The sequence below is a fragment of the Quercus suber genome, unplaced genomic scaffold, assembly GCF_002906115.3.
Source record: "Quercus suber isolate HL8 unplaced genomic scaffold, Cork oak 2.0 scaffold_782, whole genome shotgun sequence".
Lineage (NCBI taxonomy): Eukaryota > Viridiplantae > Streptophyta > Magnoliopsida > Fagales > Fagaceae > Quercus > Quercus suber.
The window spans coordinates 35,449-61,636 of NW_027070218.1; the positions used below are offsets into that span (position 1 = coordinate 35,449).

A 26,188-nucleotide genomic window follows, 5' to 3' on the forward strand; every position below is an offset into this window, starting at 1 on the left:
ATGTTTAAGTAAATTACATTACTCTCATGTTAAGAGAAAGGGTACTATGGTTGCTTTTGTTTTAGCTCTGTTTGTTTTAATTGTTTTAGATTATAGGGCGTGGATGGAGGATGCTCCCCCACAGTTCCTTTCTTTTGTTTCTAGTAGACTCTGATGTTTTTCTTTGAATAAAAGGCACCTCGTTAATTCTCAAAAAAAAAAAAAAAAAACTATCTCCTTATAAAATCATAGGATGTTTGTTAAACCATTAAACTAGGTTAACCTCAATTGTTTCTAAAAAAAAAAGGTTAACCTCAATTTGTGAGTGGCCTGCTTCATGAGGTAGACTCACAAGATACCACTTCCTATTTCAAAGGTTGGACTCTTTTTAATCTGTCTCTTATGGTCACTTTGAATAGAGGGAGAGGGAAAGGGAGAGGGAGAGGGAGGGGGAGGGAAACTAAAATAGAACTGGCCGAAAATTAACAAACTGACTATTAATCTATTAGTTATTGTAATTAGCTCCTTCTACTACTAGTAGACTTGCAGAATAATATAAGGAAAAAAGCATCTATTTGAAAGTGGTTAGGGAAGTTTCTTGCGAACACATAATGTTCCACTAGAATTATTCTTTATTGAAAAATAATCAATAAAGAATTAGAAGACAGCCCTATAATGCGTTCTATCGTGAGTACCCAATACTAATTTGAATGGTTATTTTCTTCCATTAATTTTTTTTAGATACAATAGAATTTTACTCTATGGTATTCGCTCCATAATAATTGTTCTTTATTATCAGGCCAAGATACTAATCGATTTTAAATATAAGCATTGAATACCATATTTCTTATTCAATGACAAAAAAGTTTACTAATTGAGCTAACTAAAACCGGCTTCCTCCATTAAGTATAAGCATTGAATACCATATTTCTTATTCGACCACAAAAAAGTTAATAATTGAGCTAACTAAAACCGACTTCCTCCATTAAGTTCATTTGCGTATAACACAAACATAAAAATCTTAAACATGTGAACTGCATAACAAGGGTATATTATCAATTTGTTTAAATTTTCTTTTGTAACTATAACCGGAGGAAACCATGCAAAAAAACACTTTCTTGTGTTAGTTTGGAAGAGCTTATTTGTATTGGTTTATTTGATTTTAAAAATAAGTCGTGTAAAAGAACAACCATATAAGTCACTTCCTTCAAAGCCAATCGCCACTAATCCTAACCATAAGAAGATTTTTTGTATTGCTTTTTAATGTTGAAACCCTCTAAAAAGGGCACAATAATTAGAAGGTAACATCTTACAAATATAGGGACTGTCTTAATTGGTGAGCTTAAATAGCTACTAGCTGCTTCATATTCACTGGAAATGTGTACTGCAAAGAACCATCAAATACATGATCCATAGAGATGCGATTAGCTGCCTCTGTAGGATGGACTAGATCAAAGAATACGTGGTCGCTTCTGTTGGAGCAATAGGCTGCAATTGGCAGGCAAAAAATTTCAGCATTAAGGGTCCCCAGCCCGCAACAAGTAGCTTTAATTTCTACAAATCCTGCAACCAAATATGAAGGGTCTTCAATCATTCTTTCTTTCCTTTTTTTATATAATGAAAAATTGAAAGGAAAATAAACTAAAGGTAGAAAAATAAAGCAGAAATTATGAAAAGGGCATAGAATTTCGGAAAACCTAGTACCTACTTAACAAAGTGTCACTTTTGGACTTTCTTTAAGTGATTTTTACATCCATTTTCATGTTGGGAAATTGCCTCAAATTTTAATTGTGACTTGAAAAGTCAATTGGGTTTCCTAGTTAAAGAAGGAAAAATTAATTTGAGTTTCCTTGTTATAGAAGGAAATACTATTCCTTAGTGTAAAAAGAAGTCTATTCATTATTAAAGAAGTAGAATATTTATAATTTAAGAGGAAATAGACTTCTTATTAAAGGGGTAATATATTCCTAGTCCAAGAAGGAATAACAAAAGAGTCTTATAAATAAACAATACTACAAAGAATTTGATGGCTTTGGCCCAAGGGTCCTCCTTATGGGGAGAAAAAATAAAGCGTGAAACCAAGAGAGAGAAAAAAAAAATTTCGTTTGGGAGGAACGCAAGAAGGAGGAGAGCAACAACAAGGATTGCCGCAAAAGAGACACGAGAAAGAGTAGCCAAGAGGGAGCTATTTAGAGAAAAAGAAAATAGCCAAAAGAGAGCTATGCATGGAGAAGAAAATAAAAAGGAGAGAGCAAAGTGTTACCACCTTTGAAAGAAATAATTAGTGTGTGTGTGAGCAAAGAAAAATAAGAGAGATTTTTCTTTAGTTGTGAGACATACACAAGAATTATTTTAATTGATTTGATAATAATGAAATTATTCGGAGTTTGTCCTGTGATTTTTTTCCCTTCAAAGAGAAAGGGTTTGCCACGTAAATTTTGTGTTCTTGTATGTGATTATTATTTCTAATTGCTAATATTGTTGATAATATTATTTGGGACCCAACATTTCAAGCTATAGAAGGGACTAATTTGGCAAAATGAGTTGGCTTTTAATGAGTTTATCCAAGTTGAGAGAACAATACAAGAAAGAGGAATGTCTAAAATAATATTAGTAGAAGTAATATAAATAAGCATGTTAAGTAAGGAAGTAGTATAAATTATGAATTTGTAGATGCTAAAACTCTGATTATTATGTTAAGGATCTATAGTTGACTCCAAAATTATAGGAGTAAGGCTTGATTATTATTGTAATTGTCTTTATAATTTCTATTTTGTGCTCTCTAATTTATACAAAGAAAACAATCAGTTGTTCCATAAGCAGCTGGTCTCTGAATGAGGTCAAGAAAGACTAGAGTCAGAGGAGGAGTAGTACATATCTCTTTTAAGTTCCGACTTCAATTCCTGCAACATTGACATAAGGCCTTCATTGTACTTAACAGACCAGTAATTCATTTCTTCGCGGCATTCTTCATTTTTTTTTTCTCCCTCCTCCTTGCTGGGCAGCATCCAAGTACCCCAGTTCCAAGAATCACAAATTCATGTGCATGAAAACTGTATAAGCGCTGCAAAATAGTTTTTATAAAAGGTTCAGTGCAACCTCGTTGGAGCAAGAAGTTTTGAGGGCTTAAGTATCTGGGTAAATTAGGCTTGGAGGATCTATTACTGTTCATATATCCCAATTACATTTTCTAGTAGATTATTGACCGCTTGGAGGGCAGCGAAGAGGTTTTACGCTGAGGGCTTCAGTTTCCTCTTCGATAACACATCGCATGTTGTCCTTGTATTTGCATCTCTCTTCCCTTTATTTTTGCCCTTTATTTTCTGTTATGGATGTAATTATAATTAGCTTAGATTGTTTATCTATTCTGTGTTTGGCTTATATTCATGTTCTGTACATTAATTGTTTGATAATAAGCTTGAATTGGTAATTTATTGTTTGGGGGTCTAAATGTTCATAGTGTTTTTAACGCTATTTGAACTTTCAGTCTCATCCCGTAAAACTATACTTTTTGTTAATTTACCCCCACAACTATTACAATTTTTTAAAAAAAACCTGTTTCATTAATAAAAATATACTTGAAATTACAACTAAATTTATTCCATCAAATCAAACTAATTTTTAGCAAAAAATGAATAATATTATTCAAGTGTTTAACATGACAATATTACAATAAAAATAAAAATCTCATAGTATAACAAATAACTAAATAGAGGCAAAAAGTCATGTTGAATAGAATAAAATAAACTAATATTGACATATTTGTTTAAATAATATGATTTTATGGGGTGAAAAATTTACAATTATATCTTTTATCAATACGGGCGGAGTGGGTTTAAAAATGTTTAAACCTATCCCCGCCCCACCACCTTTGCGAGGTGAGAAAAACTTGCATAGGGTGAAGCTGGAAGGGGAAGGTCAAGCAAAGCGGGCCCTACAAAAAACTAGTTCTATAGTCGCATTTTTTTTTTTCTAGTAGTTTTGAAAATCGCCACTATAGAAGACCAACTATGGTGCTTTTAGAAAATGTCATAATAAGTTGACTCATTTTAGCAATTTAAAGCCAATGCTTTTTAAACTGCTACTATTGATATCTTATGGCGGTGCTTTTAAGAAACTGGTAGAGCTATTATGACGGTTTTCAACCTCAGTTCTCCCTACTATCCGTTCTCCAATCTCCATACCAAGAAATTTCGATTTAATAAAAAATGGTACACACAAAGAAAAAAATAAAATAAGGAGTATTGGAGACACAAAACATAGCATTAATTAGTGAAAGTTTGGGTCATGTTAACGAGTGTCGTAGGGCTAAGGGTGTCAATGTTCCACCCAACCCGCGAACAAAACACAAACCTGACATGGGTTTTTTCGAGTTAGGGTTAGGCCTTAATGGGTTTGAGTCATAAACGGGTCGACCCGAAAGTGACAAAATAAGAAACGTGTCATAAACGGATCAACCCGTGTAACCCGCAATAGACATGTTTGACACGCCAATTTATTTGTGTCAACCCGAAATGACCCGCTTAACACAACCCGTTTAACTCTTATAACAAATAAATACTTATTTTATTTTAGATTTGTCAAATACCTTTCATATCCAACATATATTTTAAATTTAAAAAGAAAAGTGAGTAATTACAAAAATTTACAATGGATATAATTGGAAATTAAAACTTTACAGGCCCTAGAACTACTAATACTTTTATTATTATTATTATTATTATTATTATTGTTTTGGCATAGAACTTGCACAGATGAAATTGGATGAGCTTGTGGAAGATGTTATGAATTTGGACATCAACAAAGAATTTATGGATGATAATCGTAGTCATAGTCAGGATTAGTCTACTATTTGCTCAAATTCTTTCAATATTGATACTTAACATTTAGCGAGTTCCAAAGATATTATATTTTTGTTGAACTATTTTATTTTATTTTTGTTAAACTTTGTTATTTTGAATTTGGTTAAAGTGTATACACTTCTTTTGGAATGTAAAAAACTTATTTCTCGATGAATGTCATATTTTTGTTGAACTATATTATTTTGAATGTGGGTTGAAGACTTAAACTGTATGCACTGCTTTTTGAGATGTAAAAAAAATTATTTTTAGATGGATGTTATATTTAATATTATGCAAGTTGAAATGGGTTATGTTACATTCGTGTCAACCTAACACAACTCGTTTATTAATAGTGTCAAATGAGTTGGGTCAGGTCAACCCACCTTATTAACAGGTCGGGTTAGGGTTGAAAGATCATGACACAATTATTAAATAAGTCGGGTTAGGGTTGAGCCATTTAGTCGAATACTCTTACCTCGACACGACACGAACCCAACACGCTAACCCGAATTGACACCCCTACGTAGGGCATTGGTTAACAATTCAATTAAAGAAAGTTTTTATGGGAAAAGAAAAAAAAAAATTAATGTTTTAACAGCTTTTTTCATTTCTCATAAAAGTGATATCAAAATTTTCTTAAAATAGATTTTTAACTAATACCCCAACGACATTCATTAACATTTCTCTTTTATTATTTCACTTACCAAATATGGGTCGGTACCATCCAAAATTCTGGCACCTTCAGATGCAAAGCTAACACCGTTTAGGAACGAAACGTTGTTCTTCTTGGGCTCATTTACAAGAGAAAGGTATGGTGGTGAACTTGGCAAGCCGACTTTCTCGGCTGCCCAATGCTCCATTCATTTCAAATAGAAATTTACATTAAAAAAACAAACACCACATTATTACTTTCCACCCTTCCAACACGTGAAGGTACAGTGTACAATATGAATATTATGTGGAATAATTAGAAAATTAATTTTTTTTTTCGCAAATACACATTAATTCGTAACGCATGCGATGAATGAATAAATTTAACATAATATTCACAAAAACATACCATTAAAAGGTGAACTTTATTGCGAATTGGTTTTTTTTTTTTTTTTTGTATCATATGATAAATTAATACTCAATATATATAAAAGGTATATTTGTTACAAACTTAGACTATATTCAACTAATAATTTTTTGGTCATCTCTCATATACACATAAAATTTAACAATATTAATGTCAAGAATCTCGTAGTTCAATTGACACATCTTTTTATTTCTAATGAAGACATCCATGTTTTAAATCTTCATCTCGCATTGTAACTATCAAGTCATAAAAAAAAATTGGATATAATTTTCTCTTGAAAGTCTAAAACTGTAAATTGTGTATTGGACTTTAATGATTCTTTTTTTCCTCCTTTATTTTTTAATCTTAAAACTTCACTCTTTACTTCTCATTGTCATCATAATTTTTTCCTCAAATTGGATATAATTTTCTCTCATCATTTTTTTTTTCAATTTTTTTTTCTTTGAGTTGGATTAAGGTGTCAAATAAGATGTTCTGATATTTATTTATTTATAGAAGATGATGGGATTGATGAACACAACTTACCTAGATGGTCTCATCCGGACCAACGAGGCAGAATTGACAGACGAGTCAACCACGTCCCTTCGACAAAGTAGTCACATTACTGACGAAGATAGAGAAGCCATTCAATGCAGTCAAATAAATGTTTCAGGCAGTTACAAAGACAACTATGCAGACCGTTGGGGCCATCAAATCTCACATGATTGACCATGAGGTGTTACTAAAAGAGGCATTAGAGCTACCATAACAGCCACAATGGCTAGGAGCTACAGAAATATATATATAGAACCCTCCCATCACCAACATAAGGTACATAAACTCACTAAGAAATATTTCTTGCTTGATTGCATCGCACTATTCTTTCCCAAAGAGTTTTCTTATACTGACTTCGACATCGGAGACGTTGTGGCAGGCACCACACCAGTGACCATTCGAAGGGAGCTATCCAACCATCTCTATAATCATAGAGACGAATGCTTGGCTCCATCCGAACGCACTTACTTCAACTGACGAATTTGCACTTCATTAGAAGATAATTTGGATTTGTCATAAAGACAAGCAAAAACTCTAGGTTACGCCCCTGCCCTAACAAGTGTATATTATCAATTTGTTTGATTTTTCTTTTGTAACTATAACTAGAAAGAAACCATGAAGATAATCGATATAAAATTTGAAGATGGCCTTGTAATGCTTTCTATGTGATTCATGAGTATCCAATATTTGTTTGAGTGGTTATTTTTGTTCATTATTATTTTTTAATTATTTTTGTAAGATATGATAGAATTTCAACCTATGACGTTTGCTCTATAATGATTTCTCTTTATTATTAGGCTAAAATATCAATCGGTTTTTTGTGTTGGGGGAGGGGGGGTTTGAACACTAGATTTCTTATTCGACAACAATAAACTTTACGAGTAGAACTAACTAGAACCCACTTCCTCATTAATTAAAATTATAACATGAATATAAAGAAACTTAAACATGTGAACCTCATAACAAGGGTATATTATCAATTTGTTTGGACTTTCTTTTGTAAGTATAACGGGAAAGAAACCATGCAAAAAAAAAAAAATTTCTTGCATTATTTGGGAGAGCTTATTTTTATGGTCAACTATCTTGATGCACATATACTAAAACCTATGTCACTTCCCTAAAAGTCAATCACTACTAATCCTAACCATAGATGAAAAAATTTTGTATTGCTTTTTTATGTTTAGACCTTCTAAAAGGGGCACAATCATTAGGAGGTAACATCTTACAAATATAGGGGTTGTCTTTATTGGTGAGCTTAAATAGCTACTAGCTGCTTCACATTTATTGGAAATGTGTATTGCAAAGAACCATCAAATATATGATTCACAAAAATGCGATGAGCTGCCTCTGTAGGATGGACTCGATCAAAGAAGATGTAGTCACTTCTGTTGGAGCAATACGCAGCAATTGGCAGACAAAAAATCTCAGCATTAAGGGTCCCCAGCCCACAACAAGCAGCTTTAACCTCTACAAATCCTGCAATCAAATATGAAAGGTCTTTAATCATTCTTTTTTATCACGAAAAATTGAAAGGAAAGCAAACTAAAGGTAGAAAAATGAAAAGGACATGGTACTCCTGAAAAACCAAGTAGTGCCTACGTAACAATGTGTCAATTTTGGACTTAATTTCTAACCTAAAACCTAAAGTATGATTTCAGAGAATATAATGACATAAATGAATACTTGTCACTGACCTGATTAATCTGTTTAGGATCTATAGCTGAACCCAAAATTCTAAAATTAAAGCTTGGTTGCCAACTTGTTATTGTAATTGGGTTTTTAAATCTATATATTTTTTTATCTCTATTTTATAAAAAGAAAATGATCAGTTGTACCATAAGTAGCTGGTCTCTGAATGAAGTCAAGCAAGACTTTGTAAGTGTCAAAGTAGGAGTAATGTATGTCTTTAAGATCAGACTTCAGTTCCTGCAACATTGAAATAAGGCCTATATTGTACTTAATAGACCAGAAGTTTATTTCTTCGCGGCATTTTTCATTTTTGGTCTCCGTCCTCCTTGCTGGGCAGCATCCAATTTTCCCAATTCCAACAATCACAAATTTACGTGCACCAAAACTGTATAACCGCTGCACAAAGTTTTGATAAAGAAATGATCAGCAAAGACTTAAATTGAATTACATAATATACAAATCACAATAATTTGACTTCTTAAAAAGGTTTGCTCAGCTGGCTTATCAATTAATGAACATTGAACTGAGATTAAGGTCTAGTTTTAAGGTTCATTTACTATATGAGAAAGTCCTTTCCATAGCTTGTCACAGTTTGACGAGGCTCACAAGTCACAAATAGCTTCAATATTTACTTCTGGACAAAATTTATATATATAAGATAATATGCAACAAATTCATGTTATTGTCACAATCTAGAATTGAGACTCAAAAGGAGTCAAGCTAGCCCAGTGAAGCCTACTCAAAGAATTGACAAGCTAAGCTCAAATTTTATTGGCTAAGCACAACTCAAACTTGATAGGCTAAGCTGAACTAGAGCTCAAGCCAATCCTGAGTAGTACTATTTTTTCATCAACAGAGTTCTAATAAGCTAAAACTTGGTTTGACTTGACCCCTATGCAACCTCACACTATAATGTTTCTTGTTTCCTAAAATTAAAGTAACAACTTGGTTACCTTTAATTTGTCTTTCAGTGAAAGGACCATTGAATCCACGTATTGATGTGGGGTAGTCTTGTTTTGGAGATCGGACGACCTGAAGTAGCCAAGGATGTCGTTGCTTCCAATCACAATAGCAAAAATAGATTTTGATAAATGATTTTTTACACCAGAGGATCCTAGCTGTTTGTACAGGTCTTCATACACGGTTGAGAAGTAGTCTATTTGTTGTGTCAAATGTATTGACTGGAACTGCACGAGTGAATAAAAACAAAACAATTTGTCAGCTAAACATCTTTTTTTTTCCCAGTAATTATAATAACTAATTGGCTATAATAAAACTCCCACGAGTAGTGAGTAGTGGGTAGTGGGTTATCAGTTTGGTTTTCGAGGAATCTAAATCAATAGAATAAGTAATAGAATATTATAACTAAATTCTCGGATACCACTTTTTTATATTAATAAAAATGAAAAACCCTATAATAAAACTAGCACCACTTGAGAATGATATTATTCTCGCGACTTGTCATGTTATCAATTGTTAGACGAAAATGTCTAGACATCATTCTTTTTTTATTTTTTTAGAAAGTTTATAGGCGGCAAAAAAATTGATATTTACTGATGTTACAAATTATTAGCGATAAATAAATAAGAGATATTAATAGTAAACTGAACTAGTAAAAACTTACGAATGACTAACTCTAAGTGATGTGAAATATGTTAATCAATTATTTTTTGTGTATTACTCTTTTGTTTTTCTTCTACAATGTTGAAGGACCAATGGCCTTTTAGCACCTCAACTGTCAGATACAGAGTGGCTTTTTCTGATTCTTGAATTGAAAATTTCTGGCTTTTGGTATATGGGCCAAATTCCAAAAGCCCAGTTTTGGGCCTCCTCAGGTCTTTTCTATAGCTCAGTGGTCTTTCAATTTCATGTGGGCTATGTTAGTTTCTCAATTGGAAAAAAAATTGGCTACATAAGACTTAACACGCAGTTTTTTTGTGGGTCACATTTCTTTTGATGAATAAGACTTACACACATAGCAAACTATTACATGACCGTGAAGGAAGAGAATCATAGGCGTAGGCGTAGGCGTATCTTAATTGATAAAGGTTTATGTTGTAGAAGAAACTAATATAGTGATATGTTAGCTTCATACCAAGAAATTTAGCTTCAACACAAAAAAAAAATGGTACAGAAAAACTGAAGAGAATCAACCAAAATAATAGTCTTAAAGACACAAAACATAGCATTAATTAGGAAAAGATTTTTGATTCACTTACAACATATGGGTCGGTGCCATCCAAAATTCTGGCACCTCCAGAAGCGAAGCTAACACCGTTTAGAAACGAAACGTTATTATTGTTGTTTGAATCATCTACTAGAGAAAAGTATGGTGGTGAAGTTGGCAATCCTACTTTCTCAGCTGCCGCAAAATGTTCCATTCATTTCACATAGAAATTTACGTTAAAATAATAATAAAATAAAATAAAAAAACGAAAACAACATATTGCTTTCCAACACGTGAAGGTACAGTGAACAGAAAATAAATAAATAAAAGAATAAAAGGGATATATGTTTGATTAACTTACCAAGAAAATCTGCAGCATTTCTGCCATTAGTGAATCTCCCAGTTGCTTTATGGTTAGGAAAGTCGATGCCATAGTGAGGGAGATCGGCCTTGGCAAGAGAGAGCTTGAGGTAATTGTTGTTTCCCACATCTACCAGTGAGTCTCCAAACACATAAATGGCTGGAACCATTTGAGCCTTTGAAAGATTGAAGCCTATAATGATGAAGAAGAAAGTCAGTAGCAGAACTTTGCATTTCATTGTGCTAAGCAAACCTTACTCTCTGTCTCTGTCTCTGTCTCTTTCTTTCTCTCTCAAATTGGTATGTGGGTTCAGTGCACGTTTGGGATTTAATTTATAGAGCAGATGAGTTGGATGAGGTGTATATTATGTCGGTAATAAACAATGTCTTTAAGACATTGCCTACATGGACAGAGTCTTGAAAACTTACTAGATTTTTTTGTTTTTGTTTTTGTTTTTGTTTTTTCTTAACTACTGTTTATTTTGAGTAAAAATATTTTATGGAAAGTTGATTCGTTTCTTGTATTTAGTCACAGACTCACAATCCTGAAATGAGTGGAGCGATCCTTCGTGCAATTATCAAAAAGGAAATACATGATTTGGAGTCCGAAGAACAAGGGAGGATGGACAAAATGTCCATTACAATCGCACAAAATTCTTAATGAGGGCTCCTTGAGAGGGATTGATGATTGAATTAATGACATTCTTTCATCTCTTTCAAATTGGATGAGTTTATTATAGCTGTTTTGTTTTTTTTTGTTTTGTTTTTGAGTAATTCTTGGATACCTAACTGAATATAAATTATTTGTACTTTTTTTTTGTATTCACTATATATTCTACCAATCATAATTTGCTATGTATTTGTTTAATTTTCTTTATAAAATAGCCAAAATTTAAAATAAAATAAATAAATAAATAAATAAATATATATAAATACAAAGTAGAATACAAATTGTGATATGGAGGATTTGTATTCAATCCTAACCTATCTCAGGTATCATTTTTTAGATTTTTCCTAAAGCTAGCTAGTAGCCCAATAGGTTTTGGCCCTTTTGGCCTTTATGCCTTCTTTAATAAAATCTTACTCTTAACTATAATTAAAATAAAGATAAATGAAAAAAAAGGGTTCCTAGATTTGTAGTTAATTAAAACGACTTTTTCTTGCATTAATGTAACTTCCCACCTGGTATGCTGTCGTGACCCTCACTCTACTTCTATTATGGCCACAAGTAACTCGCACGTGACATCTCGCCAAACTTGAATATTTGTCTTAATTTATACCTAATAAACTTAAAATATATATTTATACCTAATTATTATCTATATTTATATCTATATATAACATATAATATATGTCTCTCCCTCAACCAAAAAAGAAAAAAAAAAACTATATGTCTAAAAGTTGTTTAGCCACGTCTATGTTTATATATATCTAATTATTATTTATTGGGTCACGTCAATAGACATATCATCCATCTATTTTGAACATTTTCTTTCCTCTTTTTAATTATTTTTCTCTTTATTAAATTCTCACTTTCCAATTATACTTCCTCCAATATCCCCCAGTTTTTACCTTTTTATATCCCCACCACACTCTACTTTAACATTGCAATTCTTCTATTCTTTTGTCTTTCTTTTATTTTGACTTTTCTTTTCCCCACATTATTTACTAGAAAATTTTGATATTCATTCTTCCATTCAATCCATATTTTGCCCACATAAAAAAGTGAATACAATCTCTTTCTCTACTTTTTTTTTGTGGATTTTTAATTCTTTATTGCATCTCTAATTTATGTTGATGAATTTTTGTGTTGAACTCTACTTTGATTTGATGTGATTTAGTTGTGTTTTAATTTGTTATCCTTTTTTTTTCTTTGATTGTTAGATGTTATCTCATTGCATTATATGATGATATAATGTTACTCTATTACGTAACATGGTTTGGATAATTTGGTGTCTATAAGTACCTTTTCTTTTTAGTAGTCTTGTACTCGTCTTCTTTTATAGTATAAATTTGTTATTTCTCTCAAATTCTGTCCAAAAAAATGTGATTACTCTCTCTCTCTCTCTCTCTCTCTCTCTCTCTCTCTTATTTATTCATTCTTGCAACTCTACTACTTTAATTGATGAATTTTTTTTTTTCGTATACCTACATTAGGTTGATATATTTTTTCAGTGTGTTTTTTGAGTTCCTCATCACATGTACTCTCTCTCCCTTTTTTTAGTTTTTATTTGAGTTAATTCTTAGATATATTGAAAGTGAGAATTTGAGTTCATATCAAAATACAATTTACATGACTATATATTTAAATGTGTCAATCAATTATTTGAGTAATATCGATAATAAATAAGTTATGAGATTTAACTATCATGATAATCTCTTTAAGAGAATGAAAAATTCAAATAATTAATTCAAAACTTAAAAAAGTTTAGTTGTATCAAAAAAAGAAAAAGAAAAATATAAAACAATATAACAAAAGTTTGAATAGTATAGACCAATTTAAAAAAAGAATAATATCAATCAAATACACCCAATTTTTTTTTTTAAAGAAGGCACCAAAAATAGTAGGATAATATATTTGTAGTGATAGAGAGATAAAAATTCTTTTAGAAATAGTTCAATTTTGAAGGAGAGCAAATTATCTTCATAATTTTAGAAAATAAACTATACATTATACTACATTACAAAATAATATATATTCTCACGCATCGCATGAGTCTACAATTAGTTGAATTAAATGAGAAGCTTAAAAAAAGAAGGAAGCTCAAAGGATTTAGGGGAAGAGAATGTAATAGTTTGATACAACTTTTTTATTATTATTAATTAATTTTATAATTCGAAAGTCACGTCGAGGGGAAGGAATTTGAATTTTAAATATCTCTGTTAAAAATACGAACAGATTGAATTACAAGACTCGAGACTATTTTACAGTTTTTTTGAAAACTGAAAAGTATTTTTAAAAAACTTTGGTGAGTATAGCTGTTAATTGCTGAACCGCGGATGATCTGAGATTCTCATTAATCGTCAAGTTTTGGCCCACACAGGTCCCTTTAGGCCTGAAGAATCTTAGTTTAGCGCAGGGGTTAAATGATGAAAGCCCATTTGGAGGATCTGAGGAATGTTTCGATATTTACACATTGCTGTCAGTTGACAACAAGAGGTGAGATTTAGATCAGACAACATTATCAGGGGCCTTAACCAGTAGTGAGTGTTCCTGGTTCAATTTAAATACTTTTGAAGCTACCACCCATTTGCACAAGTTTGAAGGCATGAACTTAACATCTAGGTAGCTTTGGAAAAGCATGACAGCCTATTCATGGCCTACAAACCTTTCAATCACATTTACTAACTGCTTGAAGTAAACTACAAGTACAACTATTAAGCAAGAAAATGAAAATACAATTTAAGCTCAATTTACACTGCTGCAAGTTAAGAGCTGTGATCTTTTATTCTGAAAACCATGAAGAGATCAACGAGAGGATCGATCTTACATAATTTCTACTCTACAAAATTATGAATTGCGTCAAATCTCAGGATGATTTTCACTGTGTTGAAGGAACCACCACCACCACAAGGGAAAAGAATAATGTGTACCTTAGATACACAACTTCTAACACTGGTGCATTTCCACTGATGCCCATGGTAGTAAGCATCCTAGCAACTCCTATATAATATATTTTCTATTTGAGCATCCAAATTACTCAATTCTTGCTAGCAGGGTACCAATTTATCATCATCATTGTAGAGCATTTATGAAAGCCATCAATGAATCAACATCTCTATTCTCCGAGGGATACTTGATGGGGCTGGCCACATGTCTGGGGAAAAAGAGTATTGTGGGAAAGCTTCCTAGCTGCAGCTCTTGTTGAGCATATGCCTTCTGCTCACCATCAGACCTGAACTTTCCCACCTTCACCCCACTCCCTGCCAGCTTCTCTGCCAATTCAACATAGGATTCTTCCATAGCCTGCTCAAAAGCCAAGGAAAATTGTTAGACACGCCATAAAGTCCTGCATTCCAAATAATAATGGTTAGAGCCTCAAATAATATTTCTCACCTGGCAGAAGCGGCACCATGGTGCATAAAGCACAACGAGCCAGGGTTCTCTTCGGTTCTCCAGTCTAGCCAAGTTCTCTATCCCAGATCTACTCAAGGTAACCAAATTCTGGCTGTTGAAGATGTCAGTGACTGTGTCACTCTCATTTGTGGGTTCAGCGCCATTTCCATTGCCGTTTAGTTGAGCCACCTCTTCTTGTTTGATGTTCCCTTTGTGAAGGCCACACTCCTTAGCCTTGGAATCCTCCCACCACCACCTTCCCTCCCTCTCGTGCTGCCCAGGTAGGACTGACCTTGTGCATGGCTCACATCCAATTGAGATATATCCCTGTGAGTGCAAAGAATTAACAGGTACATTCATGGCTCGAAGGAAGTTCCATATGTCCTGACCTTCGACATTGGCCACAGGATTCCACTTCGTCAAGCTACCGACTCCACCGTCCATTCCTTCAAAAGATGGGTCTACCTGGACAACAGGAATTTCAGCCCTTGTTCCCGGTGATTGATCTTTTCTTTGCCCAGTGATCCAGGCTCGGAGACCTTTAAGTGCCCGCCTTAATGGCCTAACCTTCCTGATCCTACAGCACTCTTGGTGTCCATCTTCGTAAAAGGAGAAGAGACCCTTACTCCTCACCAGAGCTTGAACTTCAACAGCATCGGGGAACATGTACTCAATTTGAATACCATAGTGCTTCTCAATGGTGTCAAAGAACTGATATGTCTCTGGGTTTAGCCTCCCAGTATCCAGGCTAAACACCCTGAAGGGCCGACCAGTTAGCTTGGCATACTCAATCAAGGCCACATCTTCAGCTCCACTGTGCAAACCAAAAGTAATTAAAATTTAGGTCCTGGTCTTCAAGTGCATTAAGTTTGACAATGTTGTAACTTGTAATCAAGCCAAAATGGTTGAAATTCCCATAAGTAAGCAGGTGACATATATTTAGAAGCAACCTTCCATTTGGTTGAAAATTATAAACAGATGTCAATACTGGTTGCATGCTAAGAACCTTTAAAAACTAATTTCTTGTAGGATTGGTTATTACAGTGACAAAGTGATTTCTAATAATTGGAACTTCATGTACTAAATATATACCTCAAGTACCAAATATACATCCACTTAAAAATAAAATCATTTGCCTTTTCTGAAAAATAGTTGCTTGAACAAAAACCTATGGAATTAAATTGTCAATTTCACTTCTTATATTATTTTCTTGTTGCAATTTAACAGGCTACTAATTCAGAAGTAAGTTACTCAGGTTCCTTAACAATGTAACTTCCTTTTCCAGGTTACCATAGATCTTTCAAAGAAAGCAATAATAAAGGAAGGCAGAAGTAGAGATCTATCACTCGAACAAAATGGATGAGAAATTTTGATTTCAGTTAAACTCCAAAATGCCAACAACTTTTCTAATTTCATAAAGTTAACACTGAAACATTAGTCTGTGCCAATGAACAGTGAATTATAATGGAGAACTATGTTTTTCTCTGCTAAAAGTTTTAAATAAACAAAATTGAGGGAGAAGATAAAAATAGAGTTACCTGAATGCAATTGCAATGTCATTTCCAAATTTTTCGAGGGCCTTGTCCATAATTTCAAGAGGGGAAGCCAGTTCCATCTCCTTTGCTAATTTCTCATAATCTTCTGTCTCTATTCTATCTTCAACTTCTGCAAATTCCCAATAACCATGGTGCAATCTTTAGAGACACTACAGTTTCAGATAATATTAACAAAAAAAAAAAATGTAAAAGAAAAACCCTGTATAATAAAATGGAAAGTCATGTTCTCCACTTTTTTTCTTCCATTTCAGAGTCAATTCACAATCATAGTATCACTAATGTGCTAGTATCTGTATTAGAACAGGTACAATATGAATAGACAAATGTACCTGGAGCAACAAGAGTTGCTGCAAGAGGAACAACCGAGTTGCTTCTTTTCTGTTCTGCACAAATTGGTTTTACTAAGAATTTCCGGCAGTAAGAATCCCCAGGCACTGAGCATTGATCCAACAGACGAACTGAATGGATCCATGGAGCTGTTGGAGTCAAAATAATAACAAACTTAGAGAGCAAAAAAATAAACCCAATCCCATAAAAATAATGATAACAAGAGAACTAGGTTTGAAATTAAGTAATATCTGTCTTTTTGCAAAAAAGACAAGATGTATTGAATTCATAATTTGTTAGATACTTATCCTTGCAAGATCATACAAACAAGATTACTTAGAATTCTTATTTTATTTTACTATTGAAAGTCACACACGCACCTCTACCTTGTTCTTACAAAGGAGGTAGCATTTGATCATGAACTCATTGATTCAAGATTGCTCAGAATTCAATAAAATTAAACTAGATTATTCTTTGGGAAATCATAAGTCAGTGTTCTAATTCTAAAAACAAAACAGTTGGAACCAAAGCATGACTGTTCATGAAACTGTTATTTTACTACAACCAACTGGTAATTGATACTTATAACAATAGGAGTAAAGAACTAGCAATAATTCTGGATGACACTTTTGCAACTTTAATTCCACATTCACAATCATGAAAATGATGACCACACCCACACCCACACCCACACCCGCACAAAAATGGACATGATAAGCACTCGTAAGTAGGCTCAATACTGAACAATAATTTACTCACAAGTAGGCTCTTTGTTTATTGGGAAAGTCAGAAATAGGCCTATGGGCCAAGTGAATTATTAAGAGTCCACTTAAGTTAATATCAGAATTAAAAAAGTTATATTGGGTTTTTCAATAATAACTAGTACTATTATTGTTTTCTTTATTTCTTCTTATTTTCATTTTTTTCCCCTAGTGGCACGTCCACTATTATTTTTTTGTTACATCATTTTGTCCTACATCTTTCACAAGTTGTCAATATTATACACTAAATTTTCTAATGGGTTCTTTTTTATTTATTTATTTATTTATTATTATTAGTTCCACCTCCACTGTTAAAACTATCTTTCTCATTATTTTATTCTCTTTGTTTTTTCTGGTTAAACATTTTTTTTTTTTTTTGAGAAACGGTCAAACATTATTATTTTATTCTCACTAGTCACTACCTATAATAACTATCATTTATAAGCAATAAACAAACAAGTTAAAGTGCGTAAAATTGTGCACAAGCATCAAGAAAAAACAATTCTTTATTACTATTATTATTATATTTTTTTTTTTTTTTTGAAAAGCAATATTTGTTATTTTTTGAACAACTAGCAATAATTCTGGATGACACTTTTGCAACTTTAATTCCACATTCACAATCATGAAAATGATGACCACACCCACACCCACACCCACACCCGCACAAAAATGGACATGATAAGCACTCGTAAGTAGGCTCAATACTGAACAATAATTTACTCACAAGTAGGCTCTTTGTTTATTGGGAAAGTCAGAAATAGGCCTATGGGCCAAGTGAATTATTAAGAGTCCACTTAAGTTAATATCAGAATTAAAAAAGTTATATTGGGTTTTTCAATAATAACTAGTACTATTATTGTTTTCTTTATTTCTTCTTATTTTCATTTTTTTCCCCTAGTGGCACGTCCACTATTATTTTTTTGTTACATCATTTTGTCCTACATCTTTCACAAGTTGTCAATATTATACACTAAATTTTCTAATGGGTTCTTTTTTATTTATTTATTTATTTATTATTATTAGTTCCACCTCCACTGTTAAAACTATCTTTCTCATTATTTTATTCTCTTTGTTTTTTCTGGTTAAACATTTTTTTTTTTTTTTGAGAAACGGTCAAACATTATTATTTTATTCTCACTAGTCACTACCTATAATAACTATCATTTATAAGCAATAAACAAACAAGTTAAAGTGCGTAAAATTGTGCACAAGCATCAAGAAAAAACAATTCTTTATTACTATTATTATTATATTTTTTTTTTTTTTTGAAAAGCAATATTTGTTATTTTTTGAACATGTACCTAAACTTAGTACAAAATGTGCATTAGCCAATGGCATTTTCGAAATTAGCGAAAAGACTACAATTCTTTTCGGTCAACGAGTTAACTCAATTCACTGAGTTTCCTATCTGAGTTAAAACTTACAAAACAAAACAAAAACAAAAAAGGAAACTCCCAAAAACAAAAACAAACAATTATTGTATAAAAATCACAAAATTCTCAGGTTCGTGATTTCCCAGATTGTTCAATACCAAGAACCTCAGAGATTCAACATGAACAACTTTTTTACTTTTATAAAAAATTTAACATCAATAAAATTGGAAAAAAAAAAAAAAAAAGTTGAGCAAACACCTTTGGGCTCGTGCGAAGTGAACGAGCGAAGGAAAGAACAAAGATGGAGAAGAAGCAGAGAGAGCCATCAGAGAGATTTGAAGCTGAGTCAGTCTCTCTGAATTTTATGTGTGTGTGAGTGAGACAGCTAAAACCAATTTACAACTTATTGTTTTATTAAATAAAAAACTAAAAAAGTCTGATACAAAGCAAAACCAAGTTCCCAATACTAAACAAATTCTAGTCATCCTTATCACAAAGCAATCTTAACTGCTAACAATGCAATATATTTCATAATCTTTTCAAAACTGGCTAAAGTAGCAAGTTGTGAATTGTGATTGATTAGAACATTTGACTTTCACTACCATTATTTTTTTCATCACCAATGTCCAATCACATCTTTCCCGCTCATCAAATTTTGTGGAATAAACTTTGTATATAAAGAATTACTCCATTTTATTTACACACCCCATTTCACAATATGTTTGATCACGAGTCTCTAGACAGTGTCTATCAACTCTTTTTTTTTTTGAGAAACACTGTCTATCAACTCTTGTTTAAATGGATCGACCACGTTTTACATACCATATTAGCATATTGTGAAATTGAACGTAGCATCAATAACAAAGATTTTGGGTGGTAAGTGGTAACCATCCCGCTATGCCACGTGTCACATTGGCCCCACTCCATGTAGCCCAAAATGTGATGTTCATTTATAGCCGATGGCATTTTCGTTTTCGAAATTAACATTTTACTGAAACGGCTTCAATTTTTTTCACCCACCGAGTTAACTCAATTCACTGACTTTTCTATTTTCAGTTAATCAAATAAAACAAGGAAAAAAAAAATACTACATATAAACAAACCAAAAAAAAAAAAAAAACATAAAAAACACAAATTCCCAGGTTAGTTGTTGACTGTTTGCCTAGGTTGTTCAATAACAAGAACCTCAAGAATTCTACAAGAACAACAAACAATGTTTTTTTTTTTTTTTTAAACATTAAAATTGAAAAAGAAAGAGAAGAGCATTTACCTTTGAGCTCGTGCGAAGAGGAAGAACCGCGAAGGAAAGAAGAAGATGTAGAAGAAGCTGAGAGAGCCATTAGAGAGATTAGAAGCCGAGAGAGAATTAGAGAGAGAGAGGCTCTCTGTGAATTTTATAGTGTAATTTGAGTGAGAGAAACAGTTTTGTGTTTTGTGGTATTCTTTTCTTGCAAAATAAATAAAGGCCTATTGTTGTGGTTCATTGAACCTGGACGCCATTCCGTCGAGGAAATTACCCTTTTTTTTAATTCCACGTGGAGCTTTCCTAGTGGAAGATGTCCATGTCAAGTGGAACCTCTTCTTCCATCACTAAAATTGTCAATTTTTCTAGTTCTATCAAGCTTTTCTTGCCTTTCCTAATTTTTTAACTTTGCCCCCTTTACAACTTGCTTTTATAAAATGAGTAATGGTCAAATGGTCGGTTTTCCTGACTATTTTGGTGAGGTAATGCTGTGATAGGAATCATATTATGAATCTAACTTTTATATTTATTAATTTTGTTTAAACAATGATAGGGATTTTTTTTTTGTTTTGATTCAAATAAATTATTTACCTTAGGATGAGTTAAATTAGTTTAGATTATAATGAGTTATGATTTGTTTTATTGGAAAGTTTTAAAAAGTTTGAAGTATTTTATTTGATAATTCGATTGTCAGGGGAGGAAGAATTTGAATAGTAGACATCTACATTGGAAGCACTAAGAAACATTATTTGAGTTACGATATTCTTAGTTAGAAAGCTAAAGTTTATCTTTCTCATATTGAAAGTTTATGTATAAATCAAAGAGCTGCAAGTGTGGGAGCTTTGATTCGGGATGAGGAAGGTAATGTTATTGGTGCCCTTAGTAAGAGGATTTTAGCCCCTCTAAAAGCAGTAAAGATTGAGGTGAAAGCAGTGGAGGTGGGTTTGCAATTCGCTAAAAATCTTAGTGTACAAGATTTTATTCTTGAAGGTGACTCCCTTTTGGTGATCAATGCTCTAAAGGATCTCTCTTCGCCACCATTATCTGTGGTTGCTATTATTTCTAGCTCTCTGTCTGTTTCTCAAGAGTTTAGACAGGTTGTTTTTTCACATGTTCGTAGGTAAGGCAATAGGCCAACCCATTTATTAGCTAAATATGCCTTTGGCATAGATGATTTTTCAGCTTGGTTAGAGGAGGAACTGTGTTTCCTTAACCAAGCTCTGATTCAAGATGTAACTTACTCTTCTTTGGTTTAATAAAGTAGTTAGTATTTCCCACTAAAAAAAAAGAAAAGAAAAAAAGAAATAGTTATGATTTCCAAAGTTATAAGTTGTTAAATAAATTCACTTCTTTCCATAACTTAACAACTTAATAATAATTATCATGATAGAAAAAAAAAAAAAAAAAAAGGGTAGCATTTTAATATTAAATAATTTAAATGAATAAAAAATTGGCAATTTAAATATATTAATAAGAGAGTTAATATGGAGATAAGGAATTAGTCATATATGAAATCTCACAATGATAAAATGATAAATTCATTTATTATCAATAAGTGTGGTGATATGTATTGGAGTAGAAATTGGGTCAAATACACGCACAGGAGGAGGTGTCCTGATAACTCCTTATCTAATTTATTAAAACATGCAACTCCAACTCATCAAGATAATGTTCAATTATTAATCTTGAAACTCACACTAAATCAAATTAAATGAACCTAATTAAATAGATTAACTTGTGTGATCAAATTCATGATGCACTTGGGCCGATAAATAGACTCATTCAAAATTAACAACAACAACAACAAAAAAGTGATTCTTGGCAAAAAAAAATGGTGTTTTTTTTTTCTTGTAGAGCTTTAGGCTTCAACATCTTGTCTAGAGGTAGCTTCAATTCAACCCACCCATGGTCGAGTTGAAAAAAATCCAACATATCCCATCATAGGAGTTCAACCCAACCTACCTGGATTGGGTTGGACCCATGGGTTAGGCAATCTTTTTAAAAAAATAATAATAATTAAGCATTAGAACAACATCAATACAAATCAGAGCAAAGCATCAAACAAACACAATTTATTTGATTAATTTTTTTAAGTTAGTAGGATATTATATAGTTCTATTCCAGCTCAGTTGATAAACAAAAGAATAAATTATATAATTATATAATATATTTTTTAAAATATATAGTAAATATAGGACCGCACCTTTTGCAATAAGTTTACTATCTTGGAGGCTTTCCAAACTGCTAGCACATCCAAGGCCACATCTGCACGTCAACTGCTTGGCAATCCACACTCTAAGATGACGCCAAGGACCCACTCATATTCACATGCAAACCCATCTAGCAGGCATAGCACTTGCCAACCGACGCAACTTTAGCCAATCCAATGTACACCAAGTGGGTCAAGGGCTTGGCCCATGTCATTGTCACCTCCCAAATCTAGCCAAACAGCCTAGTACCACTCATATGCAGCCCAACCTTGATTTTGCCACATATCAAACTCGCTCCCCACTTGCACCACATGCATGCCTGCCTACACACTCAGCAACCAAATTAATTGGTCATGGCTCATCACTGCACATGACATGCCTCCTCTATGACCATGATTTGTGTGATTAACATGAATGTAAGGTATCATGCTATGAGTTAGAATTACGTGATTAAATAATTAAATTTAACATTTATTAGTATCTTGAACTTTTTGAAAATTTGATAATTTAACATAATATTAGAATAAGAAATCTTGAGTTTAGTCACTTATCTTTTTCACTTTATCTCACATTTAAGATCTCACATGTAATTGGTTTCACCTATTAAAAGACAAATTTAAGCCTACATGTGAGAATAAGTATCAGAATTATATGGTAAAATTATTAAATTTACTATTTTTCAATAGTTTAAATTTGAGAGAATCAGTAATTTAATAGCATGCAACCAAGCATCTTGAGGGTAAGGGTGTAACAAGTGACCATTAGATTGGTATGTAACCTCATTGTATCAAGAGGTTCTAGGTAAATTACAATGTAATTAATATACACCCTCAAACAAGTATATATTTTCTCTATAAATTCAAAACTTCTTTGTCCTACAAACAGAAGTTATTACGTTATGAATCATTTCCCGTGAAGTTATATTTGATACATTATTTCACGGATAGTGACTCTTAAGTAGTCTCACCATTATCTGTCTTTCATAGTTAATAAATATAAAGAATCATATCATGTTCTTTATCTCCTCCTCTTAACATTAAAAAATTGAGTAACTTTTGGTTTTGCCGCCTTAACCACTAATGATGATGAGAAGCCATTAGAATGAAAGCTCTCCCACAAACGTATGTGGTAAGCCCTCTTTTTCCCAAGGATTTTCTAATGTATATTCACTTCAAAAAAGTGACAAAAGTGATGTTGTGTAATGGTGATATATTCTAGCAAAATGATATTGTTTTGGACTCTTCAACTTGTGTTTAAGTTGTTCTCCAAATTATGTTAAAGCTCCAATAGCCGCCGTAGAAAATGAAATATTGTGGGCTGTGTCATCATCATAAATTTGCTGTCTTTATTTGGCCTTATGCTAGAGAATTTACACGATATGAGACGATGACATCCTTTCTTTATCGCTTGTGGCAGCCACCTACTCCCAAAAGAATAAATAGAAGAAACCAAATAGAAAAACTACTTAGGAATAAAGCTCTTTTTATTTTGTTTTTAGGAGTAAAAATATGACTAGTCAAAACTAATGGAACAATTATTTATACATTTATTTTTAAGTTTTCTTTTCCACAAATTTAACAACTTCTTGTAAGTATCTCAAATTTTTAGTTGTAAAAGATGGATCATACGTGATGATGCACAAAATCGTCAGTGAGTTGATTATCCACACGCACACCAATTAGGATACCTAAAAAACAAGAGAACAAAAACTTACAGAAAGCACAAGTGAAGTGCCGACCAAAGACCTTTTGAAAGTTAAGTCAGTGATAAAAAAATCTCCAATAACTCAAGAGTGTGAGAGCTAGGAAATTTCATGTACCTCAAGGAAGAGGAGACTTGGTGCTTATATAATGATGTAGAGTTGACTAAGATTCCTTGAATGTAGAATCTTTCCTTGTAGAGAAGATTTGGAATTAAGGCCCCGAGATCTTAGGGCATTACTTCTTGATGATGCTGCGATCGTCAGTCGAGATGTTCGTCCAGATAGAGATCGTCTGCTGCTTTTATCAAACCTGGAACACAACAAACTAGGAAAAAATGGGGTCACCAGTGTGGTGCCAGCCACAACGCCTCCGATGATAAAGTTAGAGAAGCTTAGCAAGTAAGAGAAAGTAGAGGAAACTTAGATGAGAAGAGTATTACGTGATTTTTTCATCCCTCCTTCAAATCTTGCTTATGGGTATATATAGGTTATTTCAGTGCCCTTCTAGCCGTTGGTTCTATCATTATGGGAGCATAATTGCTTGAGTTCGTAACGCTTGTGCAAGGTGTTAATTTGACAGGCACACCTTCAACGGTATTGACATTTATTGTTGCTTCCCGTAATGGCTAGTCTCGGTTGGGATGTTCAGGCAACCTCCCTCGTACTGCGCTGGCAATGGGGTCGTCTTTATACATCGTCCGTCAAGGATGGACGATTGTACATATTTCTCGGACCTATCACTTCTCATATTGGAAGGATACAAATATGTAGTAGGGTCTTTGTATGCGGCATGCAAGTTCTTTCCATATAAGATGACCTGAGTGGAGAACACGCAAAATGTTGTGGGACTAAGTGTATTCAACTGTTGATATGCAAGTTAACCCATCAGGAGTTCCCAGGCTTGATGACGGAGGTATGGGTGACGTTGTATGACCGTCGAGCCCAAAGGAGGTACTCGTCCCGACAGGTCTCAAGGAGATTGAAAGTGATGCTCATCCCGATGGGTCTCAAGGAGATTGAAGGTGACGTCTGTCTCGATGGATCTCCGGCCAGGAGACTGAAGGTGACTGCTAACTTGACGGGTAGAAAAAGAGATAGAAAATTTACTTGGTCGAAATATCCCTTATCAATATATATCATGAATGAATGGTAAGCTAGAACTTCATAGAAGTATGATTGCGATACAACATTCAAGATTCATGATCAGTTGAAGGTCCTATTTGCTTCAGAAGATTAATCTTTCACGGAAAGTTATGAACCATTTAGTCATCAAATGATAAACCAATATGATGACCCTAAAATGTCAAACCATAGCCATCAAAGTGGGGCGAACCTAAGTTCTTTGAAGTTTATATAAGATCTTGACTCTTTCAAGTTACATAGAATTTGGTCAAAAAAAGCAAATTAAACATTAGATAAACTTTGTTGTTAACAATATAGTATAGGAAAATTCGGCATGAAAATATTGACAATGATATGAAATCCAATTTTTTTTTCAAGTGTATCGTTCACCAGAAAACTTTGATGACAAACAAACATGGCTATTTGAAGGCCAAAAATTTAGATAACCAAGATTTAAGGAAAAACAAAAGATGTTGACCTCAATTCCAATAGTGCTATGGTCTATATTCAAAGAGGGCTGCGGAAAAAAGTAGTTGCTAAAATATGCTATCTTATCATATATCACCTTGTATGGTCTAGAAAAAATAATGATAATATGGGTCCGATTAAAAGGTGTCCTTAAAATATTTGTTAAATTGATCATTTTAGGAAAATATTAATACAATTTTCATGTGAAATACAAAAAATTGTCAAAAAATCAATTTTTTTTTTCTTCTTTTTCTATACAAATTTTCTTAAAATAGTTCTTAAACCAGTGCAATTAGAACATCTGTTAACTTTTCTCATAATAAAAAGAAGTAAAAATTGGAAACAATAATTTACATGGTTCAACATTACACGCAAGAAATCCCAAACTATCATATCTTTACTATTCAAAACTATTTGTTACAATAAACCTATTGTAAAGTATATACAATATTAGGCTAAGTATAATAACCTTAAAAATCTAGATAGCTTATGGTCTTATAAAACCATGGTAAACTATGGTTTTCTACCAATCATGGTCTATTATTAATAATATGATTCTAATATATTTTAAGGTAAACTAGTAAAATCCACCAACCACTTTTGAGGTTTTATAAAATGACTTTCGTCCATATATTGAATGAAATTACACTTTCCCTTGTGGTTTGTAACTTTGTATAAATACAACATATAGGTTTTCATTAATGAATTTTTTTTTTTA

At 32.7% G+C, this 26,188-nt stretch overlaps 2 protein-coding genes and 1 pseudogene across 2 annotated transcripts; all 3 read right to left on the reverse strand.

Annotated features, from left to right (window-relative positions):
• Positions 1–1,321: 1,321 nt before the first annotated feature.
• On the reverse strand, positions 1,322–5,680 carry LOC112007115 (GDSL esterase/lipase At5g55050-like; annotated as a pseudogene).
• A 1,778-nt stretch (positions 5,681–7,458) lies between these two features.
• On the reverse strand, positions 7,459–11,027 carry LOC112007125 (GDSL esterase/lipase At5g55050). Its single transcript, XM_065767190.1, has 5 exons — positions 10,650–11,027; positions 10,341–10,483; positions 9,075–9,308; positions 8,268–8,517; positions 7,459–7,908 (listed from the first exon to the last, which is right to left on the reverse strand). Exons 1-5 carry the CDS (start codon positions 10,885–10,887, stop codon positions 7,688–7,690), a joined length of 1,086 nt encoding a protein of 361 aa, XP_065623262.1. The 5' UTR covers positions 10,888–11,027; the 3' UTR covers positions 7,459–7,687.
• A 2,924-nt stretch (positions 11,028–13,951) lies between these two features.
• On the reverse strand, positions 13,952–20,159 carry LOC112014192 (5'-adenylylsulfate reductase 2, chloroplastic). Its single transcript, XM_024046572.2, has 5 exons — positions 19,996–20,159; positions 16,591–16,737; positions 16,244–16,370; positions 14,706–15,519; positions 13,952–14,615 (listed from the first exon to the last, which is right to left on the reverse strand). The coding sequence occupies exons 1-5, from the start codon at positions 20,063–20,065 to the stop codon at positions 14,385–14,387; spliced, it is 1,389 nt and encodes a 462-aa protein (XP_023902340.2). The 5' UTR covers positions 20,066–20,159; the 3' UTR covers positions 13,952–14,384.
• Positions 20,160–26,188: the final 6,029 nt, after the last annotated feature.